Here is a 17,836-nt window from a genome sequence, read left to right on the forward strand (position 1 = left end):
CCATGAAAATTAGGAAATATCTATCCATGAACTGTAAAAACTGTATATTTAGCACTGAATGATTTTTTTTACTCTGAATGTCACATATTGTCATCTGTGTCATTTATGTGCTTGGGTTTTATGGAAGTGCCATATTCCGAAATAAACTGGACTTGATCAGTGTCTCGTCTATCACTGTCAATGAAACTGTACACTAACCTCTGAAAGTTAAAACAAGCAATATTCAAGAGTCTAAAAATAGTCTTCCCTTCTGGGCTGTGTGTTTTAGGCATCCTCTGCACTCTCATTTTGTGGCACCAACTTCGCATCCAAGTACAGTTGTTTCTGTTCTTTCAGGGAGGGACAAATAACATTTATTGTGCACACACAACAAACAGAACTCAATGGTATTAAAAGTATCAACCACCTAAAGATAAAAGGGCGATTAAGCTCTGGTGAGTTTCAAACCAGGACGACATATTGTATACAAATGTCACTACTGAGAGCTGTGCTGTCTTACCAGCTTAATGTAACAAATGTGCACAATCTCTTATATTATCTTAGATTACCGAGAGCTGTTTTACTATTACCCCACCCAGAGGCAGACCATATTGAAATATGAAGCTGCAGACAGCCCTGTCAGCGTTCAATCCTGTGACCTGCAGGCTCAGCAAAGATCTGTGCAGAAGGCACTATGAGGCGCTTAACTACTGGGTTTTAAACAAGATCAAGCACCATGCACTGCCACCCATTCTCCCCATTACTGTGTAGAACTCACTGGTAAACCCCAATTTCTTCCCAGGCTGTTAAATAATTGCCCCACAGTCTTTCTGTAATCAATCACTCTACACTATAATGGCTATGCTCTGGAATATACAGCAATCCAGACTGGGCGGTGGTGCAGCCGTTTCAGACTCACTGTTCTTTTAACCGGTGCAGTCTGTTGAACAATCAAAAGCTGCTCTGGACACCTGCTCCCTTGGCAGAAAGTTTCCAAAACTGCCATACAACTCATCGAACATTAATAACGGCAAACTGTGGCCTGGAGGTGAAAGGCAGAAAGATTGAGTTAGCCTTGCACAAATCTATTTTGCTTCCCAGTACCACTACTCCGAAATCCATTCCCAGCTGGTACTTCAAGGATTTTGATGAGTGGAAAAATAAACAGATTGGCAGGTTTTCATTCATGGGTTTGGGACCTATGAGAAGGTCACGCCTCGCTCGGCATTCTACGCAGGTCCATGCCACCTACCTCTTACAGCCACAGAGTCCCCCTCTTGCACTTCTAGAGGTTCCATCTCTTCTTCATGAGCAGGCATCTTCTTCCTGGTGCCTCTGGACAAGGACCTTGCCTTCTTCATTGTTAACCTATAGAAAAATTGAAATTACCTGATCATCCGACCATAGCAGGCAACAATACAAACAAGGATTGACAACAAAAAGACAACATTGCGTTCTGATGGATGTCACAGAGGGACTCAAAAACACACCAACTCTGGAAGACAGTGTGATGGATCCCAAGAGATTGTCACTGCTTTGTATGGGGCAACCTCTTTTCATGAGGCCAGGGTGGTGAGGCTGCTACACGATATCCCCCCTGGGGGTGGTGCTCAGCTGGAGTATCTCATAGGGAGGGAGACCCCCATTGAGAGTAGTGACCATCTTGGGAAAAACAGCAACCTTTCCCCCCTTCCTCCTTCCTTCCAAACAAATTCTTCCCCACATTATCCGAGACTCCCATGTGTTATGATAATACATCCCAGATAACAACTGAGACAAGGAAAAGGATGCAAGTAATGATGATCAACAGCGCGAGTGACAGTGCATGCTCTAGCCTTTGCTGTGCCCGATTGGCCGACTGTCATTCAAAGGCAGAGAGGGAACTGGAGAATGGCGTCTTTGTTCTTGGTCCGACACAGACCACGGGAGGCTGCAGGTGGGCGGAGGACAGCCAGAGGGAGAAGATCGTCACATCCCACAGACAACAGCATTCGCAGGGAGCACGCCGACCATGAAGTAGAGGCAAGCTGCCTGCTACTAACCGAAGCTGCAGGAGTGCAAGGAAGAGAAGCTAAGCAGCAGAGAAAGCACGCAGAAGTCCTGCGAGAACGCCGGAATGCACAGGAAGTCGCTGTAGCCCCGTGGAGACCTGTGAGCAAATGGAGAAGGGCAGGCCAGAACCTACAAGTAACAGGGTGGCTGATCTCAAGGTTGGGGTGAGCCAGAGGGGGCAAGAGGCGAGAGAGAAGACATTTGGGACATTAGAGTGGCAGAATAGCCACATGAAGGGGGTCTGGGACCCAGAGTGGAAAAATAATTACTAAACTACAGAAAATACGAACTTCGCTAATTTAACCAACAGCCACAGACCTTGTCAGGAGAGTAAACCAAGGCTGAAGGGAATGCATAAAGAGAACTGTGAAAAGACTCAAGCAAAGTGTATCTGGGACCCACACTGGGGAAACCAGCCCCAAGCCACAACGAAAAGGAATAGCAGCTTTGTGGTTGGAAGCAGGAGAGCGCTGAAAAAACGAGTCAAGTGAAGGGGGGTCTGGGACCAATACCCAAATCATAAATATGAAGTTGGCAGATTCAAGAGACACCAGAAACCCTGGCTGGAGAGTAAACCAAGGTTCTGGGTGAATGAGAAGATAGAGTACCCTACTTGGGAGGAAATTAGACCAAGTAGGGGTACTAAGGAAGGGGCAGGGATCCCCCACATTGTTAAAGATACAGAGACAGTGGAAAGATCCCGGGGAAAGGGAGCCAAACTGTAGGGTCTTTGTGGAAACCTTACTTCTTTTCATATGCTGGAAAGACTATGGGGAAAGGGAATGGTGTCCAGTCATAATGTCGAATACAATAATGTCTAAAGTCAAAATGTCGAAAATATGTCGAAAATATTTGGTCGAAAATAAAAATGTCGAATTACAAAAATGTCGAATTTTTTTCGATTTTTTTTCGAATTAATGTTTAGATAAATAATTAATTATATTTTATAACACATAATTTTTTTAAATGGTTAAAGGTATATCCATGGTGAGTGGGGGGATGGGGAGGAGGGGGGGTTGGGGTAGGGGTTTGGGATGGGGTTTTTTAATAATTAATTATATAATTAATGTTTTATTAAATACTTTTTTAAAAAAATTAAAGGTATATCCATGGGGGGTGTTGGGGGGATGGGGAGGAGTGGAGGGTTGGGGTAGGGGTTTGGGATGGGGGTGTTGGGGGGGACCCCCCCCAATAAAAAACGTTAGTATGTGTGACATTTTACATAGTTATTGTAACATTGGTTTTTCGATTTTTTTTCGACATTTTATTTTCGAATTAATGACTTTTTCTATTATATGTATGTGTTTTCGACATTTTTGAATTCGACATTTTTTTTCCGACATTTTTGTAATTCGACATTATTTTTTCGATATTATGACTATAAACCAAAGGGAATCACCCCCATGAGTCCTGTTCAACTTTTGTTTGGTTTTCTTCACCTTTTGGAACTTTTGTGTTTGGCTGACAAGATCAGGCTGCAGGTCGGCAGTCAAGAGACATTTTCCCCTTGCACATTATTATTTTTTTTTAATTTGCATTTAATCAAAAGATTTTTACAAAAGACTTTTAGCGTTCTTACTGAAAAGTTCTGATGAGGCTACTTGGGACACCGCTCTCAGTTTCTTTCTTTCAAAAGTCGAAAGTCAGTTTCTCCGCTATCGTCATCAGACTGATCTATGACCATTTGACATTTGAGATTTCCCAGGTTTGCTTTTTTTAAAGCAATGTCAAAAAGTTTGGCTGCGGCCCTCGACCATCTAGCAGAGTCGCCAGAAATAAGCCGACACCAGCCTGTCTCTTCACTTAATACAGATGGATGGGATAGTAGCGGTGCCTAGTACGCCTCTCTTTCTGAAGACAGCGCAGGACAGGACGTCAGAAGGTGTCTCACAGTTTCAAGTTGGGCAGGATTCTCACATAGTCGACATGAGGCTATTGTAGATTTTGATCTAATAGACAAAATTGCCCTTGTATGTAGGGTATTTAACCGAGCTCGCATGAACACTTTTCTCAAAGCTTTTTCAGGGACTTTTTCGCAATATTTCAGTGGGGTTTTTGGTTTATTGTATCCAGGTGGGAGATCTTTCAATAGTTTATATGATAGAATTTTTTCGTTTGTCAAGATCCAGTCTTGCTGTACTATTTTTTCTTTCACTCTGCCAGGATTTGACATTAGAAGCTCTTCCGTGCAGGCTATCTCTTCCAGTTTGTCTTTCCGTTTCTTGACCCAAACAGTTAGAGGTTTACACCCTCCTCTTTGGATTTCTTCTGCTACCACCTGAAAGATGGGGAGGGCGTCTGGCTAAACAATTTTTCTAAAGAGTTGAAGTGCCCCTTGCTCCACTGTTGAGGCAAGAGACGTAAGACCAAGGTCCCGTCGGATCGCCGCCATGGGGGCTGACTTAGGGAGGCCCAATACCGTCTTCCACACAAAACCTTCCAATTTTTGCCATAGTTCTTCCGGAAGGTTTACATTTGCACACATTCCATAAGATAGAGCAGGGACTATTTTTGACTTATAAAAATTCAAAGCTGGTGTCCATGAGAACTTTCCAAATTTTCTATCAACAGCTTTTAATTGGACTGTCCGGTTTCTTGTTTTATCCCACAAAGCCTCCGTAGTAGTGTTTTCTTTCAGGGAATTGTCTATCCACACCCCAAGATATTTATATTCATTGACCACTTCCAACTTGTTGTTTTCCAGGAACCAGGCCGATGGGGTTTTTCGGTCGACTATCGATTTGGTAAAAAGCAAAATTTTTGTTTTCTGAGAGTTGATTTCTAAGTTATTTTCTTTCATATAGGCAGAGAGATTTGATAATTGCCGCTGTAGACCTATTTTTGTCTGGTCCATCAGGATCAGGTTGTCCGCGTACCATAGCCTGGGTAGTTTTGACAATCCCACTTTTGGCGGAAATGAGCGTATTTTTTATCTTCGGTGTATTGGAAGTCGCCTATAAAGGCAATGAGCAGAGCCGGGGGCAGGGGGCAACCTTGCTTAACCCCACGGTTTGTGAGAATTTTGTTTGACAGATGGCCTTGCTGGCTCAAGCGAACCTGCATGGAAGTTTGAGTGTGTAAGGCCATAATTTGGATCCAAAATAGGGGTTGGGCAGTTCCAAGTTCTCAGTTTTTCCCCAGAGTTTCTCGCGATCCACCATATCAAAAGCCTTTGATAAATCGACCAGGGCCAAATGAACTTTAGGGGCACCTGATTTCACCCTTGCTTTGATGATGTTTAGAATAAAGCTATTTATCGTCGTGCCTGTACCCTTCTGGAAACCCGTCTGGAAAATATCAGTTGCAGGAGAGGCTCTTGCCCACTTCTGAAAGTGCGTGAGTAGCAAAGTCGCAAATATTTTCCCCAAAATATCCAACAGTGCAATAGGTCTATAGTTGGACGGATTTTCCCTAGATACTTTTTTAAAAGTTGGGACAAGTACCGCCTCCGTCCAGGATGCCGGGATCGGTTTGGTTTTGTGGCAGTAAATAAAGATTTCCCTTATGACTGTGGCCCATTCTTCCGGATGTTTTTTGGTGTCAATGTTGGACAGACCATCAGGTCCCGGGGCTCTTGAGGTTTTTAGTTGTGTTATTACTCTCAAGATATCTTCCACGTCGGTCAGCGGGATCCAATGATCATCTGACTGCTGGATTTTCCTCTCTGCAGATGTAGGTGGTGGCTGAAAAAGGGCGCTGAAGTATGACGTCCAGTTTTGTTCCGAGACTGCATTTGCTCTTTGCCTGTTGGCAGTTTTAAATAAATTCCAAAAGTCTCTTGTATTTTTTGAGGCGAGGGACTTCTGCATGGCTTCTGCGTCCTTCTGATACAAACTCGTCGCGTGATGTTTTATCCACGATTTATAGTGGATTGAACCCTTTTTGTATTCGGACCATGCCTCTGCTGTTTGGTGCCTTATTGCGAAGTTTTTCAAATTTCTTACTTCACGTCTCTTGGTGTCACGAGTCGCACAACACCGCCCACGTCCCAGCGCATAACACCGCCCGCCTCCCAGCGACACCCTACCTGCGGCGGTGGTCCTTCCCGTGCGCGCCCCTTCAGAAGCCGTAGCGCCGGGGTCCCCGTATGGGGGTGGCGGTGCGCGGCGTCATGGAAACTGTGGCCGCGGTGGCGCTGGGGTGGATCGGTCTTCACCACCCCGGCTTCCTGGTCACGTGGTCAACGCCCGCGTGATGCTGAAGGGGCGGCCCGTCTAGCCAATCCTGTTGCCGCTTCCCGGTTGCAAGGGTCACGTGATACGCGACACCACTCACGTGACCCAAGCACCGGCTGAAAGGCACACTGAAGCCGAGCTTCTCAGCTGTTTTCAGCATTTCGAGTGGCGTTGTGTTTCCTGGATCTCGACCTTCCGGCTTTTGAACCCTGGTTTCTGGTGATTGAGGACTGTCTTGCCTGCTCCTTGGATTTGGTTGCCCGGACTTTGCCTTGTGGATGGTGGATTTTGGATTTTCTGGCTTGCCCCATTGGACCTGCTTCCTACGGATTTCGGACTTGGCTTTTGGAACTTTAGAGTTTTGTCTTCCTCGGCTCTTGGACACTTCTTGCTTTGGACATTTTGGAACTACTTCTGGAACTCCCCTTTGGCTCAAGGTTGTTTTGGACTTCGGCTCACCACCACGTCAAGCCCCAAGTAAAGGAGGTCTGGCCCCAGCGCCCCCGGATACCTCCCCATCCTGGTTCCTCTCCCATGCTAGGTAGGCCCCATTCTATTTTCTTGGTTATTGGTCATCTCCAGGTTATTGCTTTATACTCACACTTACCTGCTTTTCCCTTGCAGCACCTGGTACCCGTGTTCCTGACCCTTTGCACCTGTGGCCTCAATAACTGGTGCAGGAGTATATTATTCTCTCCTTCACTGGTGCTTGGGGACGGAGGTACCCATAGACATCGCAGAGGTTTCGTTGTGACACTTGGTCACCACCAACCGGTCATAGAAATGATTATGTGCGGGTTTCTTACCCTTTGTTCCTGAGAAGGCCACCCTGTAGGGCGACAGTAGGGGTGTGTAATCTAGTCTTTTAGCAACTGGGCTAGTTGTTCTGAACTCAGGATCCGTACTTAACCTGTCCTTTATTGCTCTGATGTTCTCAGCCGTAAGGCGCAATCGGGATTGTTGCTCGTTTGGCTCTACTTCCGAAGCGTATATGGGCCTTTCCGGTACATGTGCTCCCCAAGCTAATTGTAGCAGATTGTGATTGCTTTCCAGAGTTTTCACAACTTTGAAAGATGAAACAAAGGGAATCAGATCTTCAGTTACAAAGATATAGTCCAAGGTAGCAGAGGATTTATCCCTTTCCCACGTAGGAATCTGGGGTTCATAGTCTTTTAACGTGGCTGCATTGAAAAGGTTTCTTGATTTCATCAACTTGGACCATGCAGAACCTCTTGTCTGCCAGAGAGTAGGTCGACAGTGGTTTTTCAGATATTGCAGGAGTTTTGCATTTAGCGTTTAAGTCACCGCAAACTATGAGATTATCAATGTCAAAGTCTGCGATGATGATGTCGATTGCTTGAGCCACTGTGCTGCAAAAAATGTTTGATGAGGTTCTCTCCGGGTTCCAATATAGGTTTAAACACAGGATTGGTAGAGTATAACTCCCTATTGTCTCTGTGTGAAGCTGAGTGAGAGCGCGATGCTCGATGCACCCCTTTCGTATTTGCATTGAACTGAGTTCTTTTTCTGTGTCTTTTAGGTGGTGCGACGCTTTCAGCGTGGATGCCGGTTATGAAGAACAAATTTGGTGGGTAAGCGCGGTATGCAGCGCCTCTACATGTTTCCACGCTAACCTGGAGTGTCTTTTCCCTCTTGCAGATGGATGAGAAGTTATGGAGACAGAGTTCCCCCAGAGCGGCTGGGATTCAGATAAGCGTTTGACGCTCGTACAGTATTTAAAAATAAGAGAAGATTTGCAGAATGCTTACTAATGCCTTTTTTCTGTTCTTTTCCCTTTTCCTTAGGAAGCGGCATGCCGGGATGGGAATGACACCGCCGAAGATGCCCGCAGAACAGAATGAGCGATTAAAGATGGGCAGAAGCGCCGCAAGGTAAGGCTGTTCCTAACCGTGTTCTTGTTCTTGCAGGAGCAGAGCGCAGAAGAAAGATGCAGGCGTACTGGAGACCGATCCGAACACGGTGAGTGTCGCGCTGCAGGTGCAGAAAACGCAAAGCATGTTTCTCAGCCTGGGTGTGGCTTAAACAGTCTCTGGGTATCCCAGGTGTCTCTGGGATGAACCACACCCAAAAGACTAGACCGCACATGCAGTTCTGGGAACCGAAATATGTGGGGGCATCCATCTTGTCCCTATCAATGCACTCCAAGTCCAATTGTCATGCATCAGCCCTGGATGTTCGTTCACCATTGGAGGTACCACTAACATAGCCGACTGTAACTCGTTAACAGTCTAGTCTTTTTTCCAAGATGGCCGACGGGATCTATAAGTTGCAAGGCAGACCGGCGCTCTGCGCGTTAGATCGTCTAACGTTACGTGCGCTGCCAGTCTCTTAGCGACTAGCCTTCAGCGTATTTCCCATTACCCCGCTTTCCTCTGGCCTCTGTATTTCACTACAGCCTTCTCGCTACTTTTTCACTTGCTATGATTCCTGTTTCTCAGGTAAGGTATTGGGTACTCTTTCGCAATCCTTTCTATCACGGCGCGGTTAGTACTTTTACTATGCGTCCTCAGTTTGTATGTCTATCGAGGCTATCTTTCTCAGCCTACATATAGAGTTCCGATTTCTTTCTACTCTATTTGTACGTTCTTTTGATCTATATTTTCCTAGTATCCTCTTTCCATTCCTTTCCTTCTTATCTGTGGTCTAGTAGGAACGTCTCTTATACCCTGTTCCATCAGTTTGATTTATACCCGCTTACTTGATAAGTATTCCTGCCCGGAGGACTGTGACCCCACTCCGAGCTTGTTAGCCCGGAACATTTTGCATCGACTCTTCCTCCGTGTGCTGCTGCAGTGGGCATCATCCATTCAAGCCATCTTAAAGCTACAGTACCTAAACTTTCACGGATACTTCTCCAAGAACAGACTAAATTTCGATTGGGGTTTTTTCTGCCATCTCGGCTTTTTCCCCATACAAAGGGCGTGCTCCCCAGGTATCCTCCAGGTTTGTGCTCCATTCAGATCACAGAGGCCACCCAGGGAGCGCGACCCTATCTACGTCAAAAAAAAGAGAAGAAGTCACAAGAAGGAGTCAAGATTAAGAAGAAGAAAGGAGTGGTAAGATTGGAGGAGGTACGAGAAGAAACAGGTGAGGAGTCAGGGGAAGAGGAGGCTCAGCTTGACACCAATCCCCAATGTTATCCTATGGGAGTGAGTGAGTCTGGTGCCACAAGCGCCAAGTGTGACTCCAAGTGGGTCTTTGGAGGGATGGAGAGGCCCTTGAGGGCCATGTAGGTGATCGTGGCCTGGCTCCAGGTTGACATCTTGGAGGGCTGGGGACATGAGGGGCAGGAATCATGACAGGTCTTTACCCCCCTAGACCGCATCAAGACCTTGTGACACCTTGAGGTCGGGATGAATGGCAAGGGAGAGAGACGCCCTCCGCAGCACATCTAATTTAACAGTAAGGTAAAGCATGACGCTGACAAATTGTGACTTCTAATCCAAATAGAAAAGATGGATCAGGTCCAAGAATGAGTTACTACTGTACAAGGACTTACAGTAAAAGTACAAAACTGAAAGGCAGAAAATGCCTTTTTACGCCAAACCCTGATTAATCAGGAAACTGCTCCCAAGCCTGCAAACCCCACCTTGGAAAAGGTTTCACAGCAAACTAAATAAATTCCTGGGTGGCAGTTTAGTGACATTTTCCTTTCGTCAATCAGACTTTCCTTCCGACAGAACCAAAGTCTGCTTCCTTATCACCCATATGGCAGTAAGCACTGGCCTGGGCCACCTCCTTGGACTACAAACAGCACACTCCTGGAACTGCTGTCCTGGTAGCATTCAGACATATTTGACAGGCCAGAATTAACATACACCTCACAAGGTACATTATTAGATTTTGTGCAAGGAAACCTAGGCATCCTGGCATATAAAATTCAAAACAGAAATTCAAACAGATTGCACAAACTACATCATGGCCGGAATAAGCATGTTTCACTTTATTTCACTGTGGTCTTAATGACGAGCTCAAGGATGAGTTGGCTCGCGTTTCGCATCCCCCCCCCTCTTTTTATGCCATAATGAAAATGGTGATTCAAATCGACTTCCCCCTCCAAGAAAGAAATCAAAAATGTACAAAAATTGAATTTTTTGGGAAATCAGAATCCTGTCTCACAGACACGCCACAGGCGGAATCTGATCCTCCCAAACCTATGCAACTAGGCGCCGCCAGAGGATCCTTATCGGATGAAGAGAGAACTTGCTGAAGGATAAAAGGGCTCTGCATCTATTGGCTACTCGCCTAGCTTTGCATATACAACATTTAAAACATACAATCAATACAAAATTAAAATTCAATTTATAAGTTTAAAACAAAGCTAATAAAAAATGTACACCCGTAAATTAATGTTAATCCTCACAGGGAAAAGCTCACCATATCACATGGCCCAATAGCTTCATGATTTCATTACACTTCCAATAAAATATAACAAGATAAAATATCAAATTAATATCACAGTATTTAAGAAACTCAGACCATACCATAGAGAGGTCTTCCATGTTGATGGTGTTATTGTACGCTTTCAGATATTTCCATCGTAGTCCATTTAAACGTTCACATTCGAGTATTAAGTGTTCCAAAGTTTCAATACAATGAACACTGCATAACTTGCGATAGCGTATACTACGCTGAATACCCAACTGGGCACCCAAGGTCAATAAAGCAAAGCTTACATTAAATTTAAGCCTTCAAAATATTGTTTTGCTACTGTGTTTTGATCGGAAATGCCACTATGTATCAGGGTTTAGTGTCTCTGCTTTTAATATAGTCGCAGAACTCAGTATGATTTTTACCAGAGAGCAGATTAGTTATGTACTGTTCCTTACTATGATGTGAGATATTTTGTTTGAGACTATTCTTTTTTATGTAGACTGCCCCATCTAACCTCACTCCACAACATTCTGTATGCCATTTTGTCAAGATCGCAAAAGACATCTACAAATGCGCCAATCATGGTGTCGGTTTTCAGCTTTAACAATCTTTCACAGAATATAATAGTTTTCTTGATAGCATCGTATGTTATTCCAGGAAGCTCAAACTCCAAATACATTACTTCTACAGATAGGGTCGGTGGTAGCCCAAAGAGCTTACTGAGTACAGATGCTTCATATCTTCTCAGAACAGATGAATAATTTCCTCCCCATATTTCAATACCATAAAATATGATTGAACAAACTTTTCTGCCATAGAGCAACAACACAGTCTCAAACGACATACCGCCCTGTCTATTTACAAAGTGATTTATCGTATGGACTGCTTGATTACATTTGCCCTTGATCACATTCCAATGAGTATCCCATTTCAAATTACTCTGAAGATTAATACCCAGATACTTATACTATTGACATTCTCTAGCTTCAGACCGTTCAGAGTACACAGATAAATTCTACCCTTGTGAACAGTTGGAGTAAATACCATAGTCTTACTCTTCTCGATATTTATCTCCAGCCCATTTTTACATGCAGAAGTTCCCAAGGCTTTGACTAAATTTTGAAGACCCTTTGGTATATGGTCAACCAACACCAAGTCGTCAGCATAAGCTAACCAACTTGTGAAATGTCGACCTACTTTAACAGGGCAAAATGCTAATTTATGAAGGCAAGACCCAGTCAGATAAATACAAATTGAAGAGAGTGGCTGCAACCACACATCCCTGCTTAACTCCACGTCGGGTAGTAATAGGAGCAGATAAACTGCCCTCACCAGCTAACCTGATCCTAGCACAAGTTTCTGAGTAGAGCAGCATTATCATCTTCAAAAGTCCTGCCGGTATATTCCAGGCCACAAGCTTTTTCCAAAGGTGACCTCTGAGAATGGAATCGTTCAGCTGAAAAGTCTATGAATGCTGCATAGACTTCAGCATTCCTTCCTTCCCACGCATATTCTATTGACGATACCAATATCAACAAATTGTAGGCAGTGTTTAGTAAAGCCCATCTTGTTTGGGGGGAGGGGGAGTCTCTCGTTTACCGTGATCCAATCATTAAATTCAATCAATAGGGCATTGGCAAATACTTTAGGAGGAACATCCAGCATTGCCAGCATACGGTAATTGAATGCCAGATTCCACTGTCCATTTAGGTGTACTGGCAAGATCTGACTTTCACTCCAAGTCGAGGGTAGAACACCAAAGGTGCCAATGTGAGAGAACAACAAATACAGACTGTGAGCCAAGAGGTCAGGATTTAATGTAACCATCGCATTACAAATGCCATCTGGCCCAGAGGCCCTACATTAGTTTAAATGCCAGATAATAATAGCAATATCAATTGGTGTAGACTGACGATGTCCAGGTTTCCTCTGCTAATGGATCAAGATTACTGTCACTCTCATATAATCCCAAAGTTTTAGAAATGTGTTTCTCAATCTGACCTGTTCACACCAATGGTCGGTAACCCATGTGGTTGTGTACCACACATCAATTCCTAAAACCGAGTAGTATCTTTCTCTAGTGCAAGTTGAACAATTTAATTCCATGTTTTCATATTACATATTTTTTTATGCTCAGTCATCCATTTACGAAACTGCAACTTAACCAATCCAATACATCTACCAACCTCACTAGGGCATAAGGGCCTAATCTGATGAAAAACACCATTATTAATATATTTTTAAAGCTCTCGCTTGGCAGTTGCTATTTCCGGATCATATGCAATTCGCGAGTGCAGTTTACCATTGCTTCTTTCTGCTACGCTTTTATATTTCCATTGAAGCTACTCGCCTAATGAAAACGTGTCCCTTAGCACCACTGCGAAAGGCAGGGAACGCCAGCTCCCGAACTTAGTTGGTACCTCCGTTCGGGAGAACACGTATAGTGCCTTACCAGCCTCCACATGTGGCTCAAAAACAGAAGAGGACATTTTACTGGTCATAAGTGTTCAGCTTCTTATCCAATTCCCACAGGTTTGCAGTCCATGCCCTGCTACAATCAGGGGCCGGCGGGAAAACTTTGGGATCTCACCTGGGCCTTAATAGAATTCCCCTTGTGACTAACGATGCTGCCCTGCCCATGGAAGGGGTAGACAGACGACCTTTAGTTAGTGGACCCATCACCAAGAACAAGCCTCTGTGAACATGCCCTTTTCCCTCATCTTCAGTATGCTTCGATTGGTGAGGCATAACCGCTACATCATTTGGGAAGCGCATAGGTTGTTCCTGGAATCAGAATATTGTGTCACCAGGTTTTTAGGTTTGATGAACTTTTACAGAAAGTTCATACCCCATTTTTCAGACATGGTGATCCATATAACCGAATTGTTAAAGAAAGAGGTGGTCTTCCAAAGCAGAGAACGCTTTCTCAGAGCTAAAGAAACACTTCACTAGTGCACCTATCCTATGCATCCCAATCCCAGTCAGGCGTTTATCCTAGAAGCAGATAGCTCAGATTATGCTGGGCAGTCCTAAAACAAGAACCAGCTGATCAACAAGAACATCATATTGCCTTTCGCCATTAAACTGGCATGACAAGAATGGAGACGCCCTCTCATGGGAAGCCAACAAACGACCATGATCTGCACAGATCATCGTAATCTACAACTCTTACAGGACATAAAATGTTGCAACAGCCGACAAGCGGGGTGGGCATATTTTTCTCCCATTACAACTTTGAATTTACTCATATTCGGAGGTTCACAGAACTTGGTGGCCGAGGTATTATCACTATATAACTGAAGTTTAGAAGATCTCATCTCTCATAGGCAACATGTTTTCACAAGCTCCTACATTTCTGGTCGTAGAAAAACTCTTTCAACAGGTCAAGGATACTCCAGCCAAGACCCCCTCGACATCCATTATGCCTTAAGTAGTGGAACTTAGACGACTGCTCCGATTATTATTCTTTTGATTTATATATTGTGCTGCGTGCCCGTGGGCCTCAGGGATCCCAGCTTTATTTACCAAGCAAGGCGCTGCAAATCGAAGGAATGGAATTGTGGCACAGTTGCACATTGCCAGTATTGTAGGCTTCGTGCTACAAGGGAGCTTATCAAATACCATTTTTGGTGGCCGCATCTAAAACAAGACGTTTCTACTTAGGTTTCGACATGCGAAAAGTGCATTCAGTCTAAGACCCCATGCACTCATCCTCCACACATACACAGCTGCCTTAATCGCCATGGCAGAAGACCACAATGGGTTTTAATCGTGGACATCCAATCATCCCATGGTGATACGGCACACGATTACCATGCCCAAATGACCATAGTCTCCATTTCACTGTACTTGAGCTCTCTCAATTGTGAACACTGGAAGAGCATGCACTGGAAAGACAACACTGAACTTACAGACAGCAAAGAGGCAGAATAATAGGACTAAACTCTGTAGCTCATGAGCAGGACTTGCATGGCTTTCAGGTTAGCAATGGAACTTGGTAACGCCCACCATAGATGGGTCACATGAATGAGGGTCACATTCATGAGGGGACCCTTTTGTTCACATACAAGGTCACCTCTTGACGAAATACATAGCCATCAATTCGAAAGATTGCAGCAGCATGATGTAGTAGGCAGAGTGCATGGTAATGCATTCCTGACAATCACAGAGCCCTCAACAGCAATCATTTGCTTTCGGAAAGACTGTTGCATCTCAACTTCCTTTGCGTTCTTAAACTTTTAGCACAGCATTGCCAATATGGCTGGCACAGTCCCTCAACCCTCATTTTTGTTCTCATGCCAGCAAACAATAATTTACTGACATAGTAATTCTGATCTCAAATTCTTCAGTATCATACATGTAAATGCACCAAAATGTCAACCATGTAACTGCGACTATGCAGTTACGGCAACTTGGTGCATTTCTTTTTACCGACTCCCATTACTGCGTCCAAGTAGAGCGGGGGTTGCGGTGGTGTCCGCCGCTCTCCTTGGGCGCAGTAACGGGAGTCGTGGGGGACAAAGTTACACACAAAAAAGAAACACCCTGTGGCGCCAGCTCCAAGCCATGTAAGTGGAAGGAACTGACACTGCAGGGATAGCGGGGAGTCGGATAGAAGTGTGCTGCCGTAAAGGTGAGTGGGGGGGGGGTGTTGGGTAGGAGAATATGGGCTGGGGTACGTGGGCATGTTATCTGATAACGGCGTCGTGCTGTAATTGGCAACAACATTTTCGTCGGGGCAGTTACGGGCAGCGCAGTGATCACATAGAATCTTAAACACGACATCTCTACCTAAGCCATAGTTATTTGCCTGCAATAAAATGTAGTTTATCAAATAATTGCAGAGCCCACAGCTGAAATCAGTTGCTTTAGGACAGGTATTTGCGTCACAACTCACGGTACCTTTTTGATAAGGTTGCCCACATTTGCCATCAGGGTTCTACGTCCCAAATGGAATTTACATGCCACCAATCACCAATTCACTTACAAAATAAACACACTACACCCAACACATAACCACTGATAAAGATACTATTACAGTAATTACCCTCACTGCTAAAGCAAAAAGTGTTATCCTGCAATGTAGGTTGATCGTGTATTTTTAGATCTATGCGATCACTGCGCATATGAAAACTCCATTTAACTGAATATATATGCGGGCCTAGACCCCTGCAGCCTCCCTCCCATACCCCCCAAATATATTAACACCCCCCATATATCTATATATGCTGCAAAATGGGGCTGTCAAAATTCGGCATTTTGGTGCGCAGTAATGGGATGCGCAGTGATGGTATGACACAGTATTTTTCAGACTACAGTTCATTGCATTCTCTGGGGACCTACATCACTTTGAGGCCTTAACAATAGCAGCTTCATACTTTATAAATGCTGCATTTTCTTTTATGTTATGGCTGAAAAATGTTCAATCTTTCAATACAACCAATGCAAACAAAATAATTCATACACATAAGAAATGGATACAAACTTTCTATGCAATCATAAAATTCATACATAAACCACAAATATAATCACTTTCCTTTCAGTGCATATCAATGTATAAATAAATATAATCATGGAATACTTAATGTATTGGCCCAATGTCTACTAGCTCTATTTCATTTTAAGTGACAACTAAAACCTCATTCTCTAAAATATTAATTGCAAATGCAATCTTACTGCTGCCAAAATTAATGAAATAGGATGTCCACAAAAAAATATTGCCCAGACAGTTTCTTCTGTTAAAAACCTGTATTTCTCGGGGCGGGGCTAGGCGCGAGCCATGCGGCTGTGTTCGCCGTGAGCTCCATATCAAGACACCCAGGTCTAGAGATGTGACTGTTATAAATCAGAACTTTCTGCCCTATTTTCACCCAGGGAACCCATATGTCTGAGCGGCGTTGGTAGACAGCGTATTGGGGTGCTGAATGCTCGAGACAAGGGATTTTCGTGTGAGGAAAGTCGCAGAGAGGCCAGAGCAGAAAATGGCGGCGGGAGCTGGAGAGCCGAACCGTTGGTGATCTGCAAGCGCGGTCCGGTTCTGGCTCTCAGGCACACTGCCTGCGGACGCGGAACTCCGCGGGGGTCCGCATTGTTATAGAATAATCAGCTTGGTATCCACAGTGAGAGCCCCACAGAAGGCGCAAGACGGCACCGGGGCTCTGGAGCGAGATTGACGTGGTGCGATCCCGGAGTGAAGCACCCCCTGCGCGCTGGAGCACGACAGATGCGGCACATCCCAGATTGAGGCACCCTGAGAACGGGGCTCTGCTACCCCTGCTGTGCTGCGCCATAGGCAGATACTCCCGCTGACTAGAGGGGACCGCCGCCTGGCTACACAGCGGAAGGTGGGTGATTGTTAACATCTGCGCGAAAACGCACAGATCATGGCGCTGGGGTATGCAAGGATTCCGCGCTCCATTATTATTGAACGGAGCCCAGTGTGGAAGCAGTGACCGTGGGAGAGGCGCAGGATGTGGGCGCTGACCTGCATCCGCGACTGGTCGGTGCAGTGTGAAAAGTAAGCCTGAAGGGAGTGGATTGGTGGCCATATGAGGGGCCCCGGGAGGGCTGAACGAATTCTTTGATCCTGTGCCGCCGGAGGCTGTCATCATCACGCTGTGCACTGGGGCCAGTGCAATACTGACTCAGCTAACTCAAGACTTCCCAACATAGATATAGGGGGCCAACCAACTCCCTCCACACCTCTAGGATTTAACCTAGCATCTGAGAGCTAGAGTTGGCACTCCCCCCCTCACCTGCATGTGAACGCTTGCGCTTGGAAACACTGGCGCAAACATTAGACCCGCTGGCAATGCCCAAAACGGCCGGAAGGCACATGATATCCAGGCCTTCCTGAGACCGCGGCCCCGTTCTGCTCGCGCATAGTCAAAGCGGACATACACCCACCCCTGCTTTATCCCAGGAACCAGCCATGGCCCTTTGCAGAGATGAATTTGAAGTACTCCTGAGATCCTTTAAGCAAGATATCACTCAGGAAATCAAAACAGAGATCAAGACCTCCAAAGAAGCTCTAGCTCAATCAATAACAGAGCCGACAGCCCACCTAGGCGATCTTGAAACTAGAGTTAATGACCTGGAAAACACTATCTGTGACAGATTCTGTTCCCAAGAGGGCTTCCACTGGGTCTTGGCCCACTCTCCCCTATCACGCAGAATCCAGCCTTTACCCCTGGACTTCAACCTAACTCATTCCAACGTTGGTCACACAGGAACTC

General features: G+C 45.1%; 1 protein-coding gene across 3 annotated transcripts in view; it reads right to left on the minus strand.

Annotated features, from left to right (window-relative positions):
* The window catches only part of MUTYH (mutY DNA glycosylase), a 523,937-nt gene that overhangs the window by 497,322 nt on the left and 8,779 nt on the right, over positions 1-17,836 (minus strand). For 2 of the 3 annotated variants that reach the window (XM_069642363.1, XM_069642364.1), the window contains exon 2: positions 1,232-1,347. In XM_069642363.1, the coding sequence (XP_069498464.1) occupies positions 1,232-1,340 (109 nt within the window). In that variant the 5' untranslated portion in view covers positions 1,341-1,347. Of the gene's footprint in view, positions 1-1,231; positions 1,348-10,711; positions 14,452-17,836 lie in introns of those variants that run through there. The other variant, XM_069642365.1, reaches the window with a different exon arrangement.

This window comes from Ambystoma mexicanum, chromosome 1q (assembly GCF_040938575.1).
Source record: "Ambystoma mexicanum isolate Mex_15411 chromosome 1q, UKY_AmexF1_1, whole genome shotgun sequence".
NCBI lineage: Eukaryota > Metazoa > Chordata > Amphibia > Caudata > Ambystomatidae > Ambystoma > Ambystoma mexicanum.